A 7,923-nucleotide genomic window follows, 5' to 3' on the forward strand; every position below is an offset into this window, starting at 1 on the left:
TTTTCGAAGGAAAAGAGAAGGTTCAAAAAAACTCTAGGGTTTTCTTGGAGAAGTGAAGTGGTTGCATGCCGAAGATGTGATATTTTTCAGAAGATGGTTCATTTTTTTTTTTAGGAAAAAATTAGAATATTCAAGAGTTTGCATAGTTTGTATTAATTATAGGGTATTTGTGGTTTTTGTTACCTTTGTATTTAGAAATCGAATTTGTCAATTAGGTATGGGAAATCAAGGCATAGCCCTCCTATTTATTATTTAAAAATTAACCGTTTTGTTATTTTACCAATTTAAAAATAAAATTATCATTTATCCAAAGTAAACCTTATATTTTGCTATTCTTCTTGTCGCCCCTATTTAATTTTGGGCTAAATTGAGCTCATTTTTTGGCTCAATTGAATTTTAGCCCAAGTAAATAATATTTAATTGAACCAAAATAATTAATTTGATCCAATTGTCATGATAAAGACATGTGACATCATTAGAATTGTCCAATTTGTCTTTAAATTTAATTTGGGACACATGCCGATTTTTAGTTAATCCCAAATACAATTATTTTAGGAAATGACGTGACAATTTGTAATTGGTTTCAAAATTCCTTATTCAACAATCGTGTAGAAAAGATAAAAGATCGTGTATAAATAATCGAAAAAATCATTTATATTGAAGTAGTCAAATGTAAACGATCATGTAAAAAAAATTATCGTTTAGAGAAATCTAAACGATCGTGTACCAAAAGAATTAAAAAAATCGTGTACCAAATTTTGAAAAAAAAAATCATTTAGATTTGGGTTCCCAAATCTAAATGATTGCGTAACCAAATTTAAACGTAACCAAATTAAACGATCGTGTAACAAAATTAAACGATAGAATTGAAAAGATAAATTGTAGTCATATTTAAACGATTGCGTACCAAACAATAACCAAATCTTAACGATCGCAAATATATTACGCGCGCATTGCTGACGGCGTGATTGACGAGATATTTTTGGTATTTTACATGGTGGGCCTCTGAGCTTTTTCCGTTTTTGAAATTGTTCTATACAGTATAAATACTTTGCCACTTTGTTATACTTTTGAAAAGACCCCTAATTTTATTGATAAACACGTAATTAATATTTATACACAAAGGTGAATAAGGTTAGAGTGTGCTACATACATGGCAAGAATAAATTTATGATGGAAAGAATAAATTTGTGGAAGTCAAAAAGGAAAATTGAGCGAGGGTCATATTTCCCATTCAAGGCAATATAATGATATGGTAATATAAGATAGGGAAGGTAATGGACTTTTAATCATAGTAAATTTGAGCAAGATCTATGTCAAGGTTAATTATTTGGATTTTGTGGTAATTTGATTAATTCGATTTGGTCGCAATTTTGTCGTGAGATGTTTAATCTCTTGTAATTTGAACCTATCATTATTTTTAAGGGTTTGTTTCAAAATAAGGGCATTTTAAAAAAATAGTAAAATAAACTAAGATATTTACGACATATAACAAAAATTTGAATTCTATTAATGATAGAAACTAATAAACTTATATCACTGTCTATTAATATCACTGATAGAAACATATCAATGTCTATTATCGATAGAATTTAAAATTTTGTTATATTTTGTAAATAGTTTTTCAATTTGCTATTTTTGATAATTATCTTCAAAATATTGTTAAAAAAAATAAAGGTAATATTTAAATATAGAAAATGAATTCAATTATTTATAAATAAAACAAAATTCTATTTTTACTAATGATATAATGGGACAATGACGTATTTGAAAATATTCCTTTTTTCGATTTTATTACTTAAACCGGCATTTTACATATTCACTCATTTGGGAGAGTACGGTTGGATGGATAAAGAAAAATCAACCCAAGTTTGGTTCGTTAATAATTCTAGGTCTACTACTTCGATATATGTATCAATTTACATTTTTTAGTATAATACTTATAATTATTACGAATTCAATTCAACATTGTTACGTTGTTATCATCTCGACTCGAATTGTGTTTTTATTGATAAGGGAACGCGAACTAAAAGTTAAAACAAATTGCCCTTACTAACTGCTCTGGTTCTAACATTTCTTCTAGTAAGTAAAAACGTGTTCCAACTTTTAAGAAATAAACTTTGATTTTAAATTTTAATGGTACATTCCTTTGGAATCACACGCCAGCGCACACGTAATGCGTTGAACAACCGTAACAATGGGGTCGTCGTCATTCCTCATCCAATCTCCGTCCAATTAAATTGCCGCCCTGACCTCCATTTTCATTTTCCAACGCTTATCAATCTCTTCTTTTTTCTCATCGAAGCAATTCTCAGCAAACATCGCTACTCTTTCAGCACATTAGACACCCAACTCTTCTGGTAAGTCGTCCATGGCCTAAAAAAATTGTCCTGTTCCCAAATTTTTAAGCCTGTGGTCTTGATTTCGTTTTGTTTCTGGACGGAATACAATTGGTGAATGAGTTGTATTAGATTGGTAGGGTTTGGTAATTGTTATCGTCGCCTTTTGATTTTGTGGAGAATGTATTGTTCTATTTGGAATTTTCTTCGAGTAACAATCGGATTGTTCAACTGTAACATCGTAGGTTCGATGTTGTTAATTTGTTTTCATGAGTTTAGGAATAGTTAGAGCGAGAGCGGGGTTTCACCTTTTCGCATACAGGGAGGCAGAATTTTTTGGGGATTTTTTAATAGGTCGATGATGAACTTCCTTTATCTAAAATCAATTTTTCTTCAAATTTCTAGTTGTTTTCTGTTAAAAGTTTTCGTATTCTAAGCAGGATAAAAAACACTTCTGTTTCTTGGAAGTAACGATTTGCTCCTCTACTACTAAATTTTTAACAATTGAAGCTATTGGGAAAAAATCTATCAAATTAAGTGTCAATCTTTATTAGTGCAAGGACATAGTCTTTGTTCTTAAGGAATTTGGTCTCTAATCAGTTTGTTAATGTATAGGAAGAGATCTCAGTGGATTATAACAACAGTTTTCACTATAGGGGCTAAATTGTTAGGAATTTAAAGCGTAGAAGAGTTACAAGACTAAAAGTGGTTTTTTGTTAGCAGTCCTAGCTGCATAATTTTACATGTTTTAGTTTATGTTCAAATGCTGTTAATTTGTGGTAACTTACTGCTTCGGTTATGCAAAACCTTGAGGTTGCAGTCTGACTTTATTAGCAAACAGTTTATTTGCAGCACCATGAAATATTTCCGCTTGCAAATAGTTAAATTGCATTGGGTTCGGTTGATGGGACGACCTTAAGTTTTCTTCTGTTATCTTCATAAATCCATACTGGTTTTCTGCAAACTAGCATTACCTAGTTAATATATCCATCTTTTGCTTCCAGATTCTTATTAAGATGAGAAGGAGAAGCTTTTGCTTTGACAATCTAAATTTTCTATTCAATGTATACTGAGTGTCCTAATAAAAGTTTGTTATTTCTTTTGGGAGAAAATGGAGCAGCAACACATCATTTATAATATACCCGTCCTATGGAGGGGAACAAAGTATATGGTGGAAATCAGTTCAGATTCTACTCTTAGAGACCTTGGTCAGGAGCTGTTAAAAATAACTGAAGTTAAAGCAGATACCATGCGGCTCATAGTCCCACAATTTTCCAGCAAAAGCTCGAAAATGTTATACCCATTTTCAGATGAAGATGGTTGCTTGGCACTGCAAAAGTTTTCCATTTTTAAGGTGCAATTCATTTTCTTATTTCTATAAAGTTGGTTGTTTTATCTTGGGCACCACCGCCACCTTTTTATTTTTCTTATGCATTACCAGCTATAGTATATAGTTGATGCACATGAAGTTCTTATTATACAGCTTGCTTTTTTGATCTGTACGGAACAATTCCTTTCTCTGTTGCAAAAACTGTCATTGTGCTACTCTTTGTAGGCAACTGACTATCAGCTCTGACTGCTTCAGGACAACAAGCCTATCAGAATGATGGGAGTCTCTAAGAATGAGGTAGATGAAGTTTTGAACAATGCTAAGAAAAATGAACGAATTGTTGGGTTCGATGAAGAAGAGAAAAGATTGAAACAACGAATGTCGAGTAAGCCTCGGGGTGTGCTGAAACTACCAGAAGGGCCCTATGTATTTTGTGAATTTCGGACACTTCAAATTCCAGGAATTGAGGTGCTTTTTCTTGTGCTCTTTAGTTTTAATTTAATAATTTTATATTGGTAGCAGGATTGCACCTTGCAGGGTTTATGCCCTTTAATCTGGATACAGATTTGCTCTTAAATATTGTTTTTGAACTGTATTTCTTTTGAGATTTCCTTCAGCTGTGAGACTTACATTAATCCAAATGTCTTGATCTGATGTTCAATGGCACACTCTTTCTTTGGCTGTAGCTAAACCCTTCAGCTTCAGAAGCTTTGAAAAGAATGCATATGCTTGCTGCTGACCCCGGTATTGTTGCAATCATGAACAAGGTAAAGAAATGTCTTAATGTGGATGTAACATATGATTAACAATAAATAACCTGGTGATTGGCTTTCTTTTAGCATCATTGGCGCGTGGGAATTATGACTGAGATGGCCCCTATTGGCTATGTTGGTGTGAGCCCTAAATGTATTCTTGGCTTTAACAAGGTACAGTTACTTTAGTGTGCAGAAAACTTAAGTATGTTATTCTCCAAATTTGATTTTACTATAATTTCTGATCAGAACCATGGAGAGGAGATATCCCTGCGACTTCGTACAGATGACCTGAAGGGCTTCAGAAAATATGAAAGTATTAAGAAGACATTACTCCACGAACTTGTGAGCTCTCTTTGCTTTGTTTTTCATATTTATACATGCCGAGGTTAATAGTACATGGTACTTAAGTCTGAGTGAATTCCTGAACTCTTTCTGATTTACAATTAGGCACACATGATTTTTTCTGAGCACGACGCCAACTTCTATGCTTTGGATAAGCAGGTAATAATGTTTTTTATTAGGAGTCGTTTTTCCATCAATTGCTGTATGGACGGTACTTGCTTTGTGTTCATTAGTATTCCTTAATTGGGTTGTTTTTTTTTAATTTGATGTTTCTTAGCTTAATGAGGAGGCTGCTGCTTTAGATTGGACAAGATCGAAAAGCCACACTTTGACTGGAATGAAGTATTCCCAATATCATGAAGAAGACGATGTTGAAGATGGTTTCGGTGTCTCTCAGAAGCTTGGTGGAAGTATGTCGCATCAGCTGGTTAATGCCCGTGCAGCTTCAGTTGCTGCTGCTTATCACCGTATGACAAACACTTCAGATTACAGTTCAGGAGTGCCTACAGTAAGTGCAGAGTCTAATCCCAATAGTTCTAATCACCAAAACAAACTGGAGCCTGATCCAGACGACAGTGCTTATCCAAAGCTTGATCCTGACTCGGATGGCAACTCCAATGATCAAAACATGCTTGGACTTGATTCCAACAACAGTTCTAATCATAAGAGCAAGCTCGAACCTGCTTCTGATGATTCTATAGGGAGCAAAAACTTAGAATCTGAATGTGAACCAAGATTCATTAAAAGCCTGGTAGTTCAAACAGATTTGAGCAGCACAGAAGTGCATCCTGTGCTAGCTACTAACAGCAGATTGTTGGAAGCCACAAAGTTGTATGGAGAACCAGATATTGATGATATGGGGAGCTCTTCTAACAGTAAAGTAATTGACACAGACCATTTCTCTCAAGGAATGCAAAACCTGGATTGCAACACTTCCCAAAGAATGGTAGTTGAAACTGATCCAGATGCCTTGGGAGAGAAAGTGAACACTTTGGGGTCTGGAAGGGCCACTGGACACAACGAGGCTGATTGTTTAGAAGCTGGCTTAGTGACAAACCAATCCCATTTAAGCATAAACTGTAAAAAGCATGATACCATTCAAGGAGAGGAACCAATGCTGATAGAGCCTGACCCTGATGAAGGCTTGGTACATCAGGTGGATTCTTCTAAAATGGCTGTTGACCAGCTCGATCCTGATGACCAAGAAATTCAAAGAATACAAGACTCTGTTTCTGTTGTTTGCAACCGATTGCGTGAGGCTATCACAAAGCTGCTGGCTGAAGTTAAACCTTCTGAATCTTCAGCAGTTGTTCAAACTCTGTTCAAGATTGTTAAGTAAGTTCTACCATTCCTTTTCTTTTTGTGCTTTCAATTCTTGATGGCGATTTTCATCTACTTGTTCTTAGGCACAACTGATTATGACTTCAAACTCTGCTATCATTTTTGCAACTGATCATTATGATTTGATCTTTGTTATGTACCTCCTAACAAGAACACTCAAGAACACACAAAAAAAAAAAAAAAAAAAAACAAGAACACTAAAAGTCTAAAAGATAGAAATATATATTGCAATATCAATAAAGAAAATACAATATACCTCAGCACATTCTAGAGGATTGAGAATCCTCTCCCAAATTCCCCAAAGGAAATCTCAACAATTCTTCAGCTCTCAACCCATCTGCATTATGTATAACTAAAAGCTCTTACAAACTTACTATGTAATTACATATATGACCCTCCTAATCACCATACTTATTTTCTACTAATAATCCTACTAATACCATAACTAGTGTCCTTACAATCTTCAATGGTGAATTGTTAAGACTGAAATTCCTCTCTTCTGCAGGAATGTAATTGAACACCCTGATGAAATGAAATACAGAAAGCTTCGCAAGGCAAGACCATTAACTTCCACCCCCCACCCTTCCCCTCTACATGCTCTCTCTCTCTCTCTCTCTCTCTCTCTCTCTCTCTCTCTCTCTCGTTTTCTTGAGCTAATAAATGGATGCATTACAGGCTAATCCCATTATCCAAAAGAATGTTGCCAACTATAAAGGTTAGTTTTGTATGTTCATCCATATTCAGCAAATACTTAAAGAAACGAAAGGAAAACCAACTAATTTCATTATAAATTAGTATGATTAGTTTTATGAATTGTTGTATATTTTTAAATGCAGCTGCATTGGAGATCCTGTTCTTGATAGGTTTCATTGAAGATGCATTGCTAGATGAAATAGGGAAGGCAGAAACATTCCTTGTTCTGAAGCGTAATGATCCTGGGTTATTGTGGCTTGCGAAATCTACCCTTGAAACATGCAATGCCTCGTAGATTGAAGAACACATTCAACTGTAAACTAAAACGTGTACACTATGTATTATATATAGTATACAAGTTGGTTTAGACTACACAATTCGGTATTTGAACAAAGTTGTCTCCATAAGCATGTTTATGCAAATAAGATGAGGGAGGGTTGTATGTAAGTGTTGTTTCCGTGTGCTATTTGATTTTAATTTTTGTTCATTATTTTGTTTCAAGTTTTATGCTTGCTTTTTGAGGGAATTTTATAATATAGTTTTTTAAGAAACACCTGAATTCTTAATCAAAATTATTTTGACATTAGAAGTTTCTGAAAATTATTCTTTTAGGGTCTTGTTAGATACAGACTTAAACTCATAGATTTATTAAATATCTTTTAAGTTTGGCCTAAAACTTGAAATCTAAACAAAACAAACCAAAGAAAAAAAAATTGCCCTTTTTGTCTCCGGTTTTGAAGACTAAGGGATTGTTTGGGTGCTGGGTTGGAATAGGATTTGAGAATTTCATATATCATGTTGGAGTTCATATTTTGCGTCATATTAGGGTGCAAAGTTGTCTTGGGTGAGTTCGTATGTTTGGAGCATAGAGTTGAGTTGATGTCCGGAGTATAGAGTTGAGTTGATGCAATATTTTGAATTCTGAATAATTTATTTTTTATAGAGTAATTTTTATTGATAGCAAAAACAAAATTGAAACTATTTACAAAATGTAACAAAAAATTTTTTTGAATGGACTATTGATACAGTTTGCTATATTTTGTAAATAATTTTAATTTTTTGTTATATTTGAAAATATCTTTTTATTTTGTACTATTTTTGTATTTAAATTTTTTTATTCAAT

General features: G+C 33.5%; 1 protein-coding gene across 2 annotated transcripts; it reads left to right on the plus strand.

The window, feature by feature from the left end:
• Positions 1 to 2,157: 2,157 nt before the first annotated feature.
• Positions 2,158 to 7,287, plus strand: LOC103496343 (uncharacterized). 2 transcript variants are annotated; one of them, XM_008458169.3, is made up of 11 exons: positions 2,158 to 2,360; positions 3,448 to 3,693; positions 3,925 to 4,137; positions 4,356 to 4,436; positions 4,509 to 4,595; positions 4,671 to 4,766; positions 4,872 to 4,925; positions 5,044 to 6,101; positions 6,613 to 6,661; positions 6,783 to 6,822; positions 6,944 to 7,287. In XM_008458169.3, exons 2-11 carry the CDS (start codon positions 3,451 to 3,453, stop codon positions 7,093 to 7,095), a joined length of 2,073 nt encoding a protein of 690 aa, XP_008456391.1. In that variant the 5' UTR covers positions 2,158 to 2,360; positions 3,448 to 3,450; the 3' UTR covers positions 7,096 to 7,287. The 2 variants fall into 2 exon arrangements, with proteins under 2 accessions (XP_008456391.1, XP_050935573.1); XM_051079616.1 differs by lacking the exon at positions 2,158 to 2,360 and having other exon boundaries at positions 3,544 to 3,693; positions 3,895 to 4,137.
• Positions 7,288 to 7,923: the final 636 nt, after the last annotated feature.

The sequence above is a fragment of the Cucumis melo genome, chromosome 11, assembly GCF_025177605.1.
Source record: "Cucumis melo cultivar AY chromosome 11, USDA_Cmelo_AY_1.0, whole genome shotgun sequence".
Classification (NCBI taxonomy): Eukaryota; Viridiplantae; Streptophyta; class Magnoliopsida; order Cucurbitales; family Cucurbitaceae; genus Cucumis; species Cucumis melo.

What these genes read in the sequence shown, in the direction of transcription:
- LOC103496343 (XM_008458169.3), top strand. Translation starts at nt 3,451, where the DNA reads ATGGAGCAGCAACACATCATTTATAATATACCCGTCCTATGGAGGGGA. An exon ending in TCTATGCTTTGGATAAGCAG is followed by an intron (nt 4,926 to 5,043) that starts GTAATAATGTTT and finishes GATGTTTCTTAG; the next exon opens with CTTAATGAGGAGGCTGCTGC. An exon ending in ACTCTGTTCAAGATTGTTAA is followed by an intron (nt 6,102 to 6,612) that starts GTAAGTTCTACC and finishes TCTCTTCTGCAG; the next exon opens with GAATGTAATTGAACACCCTG.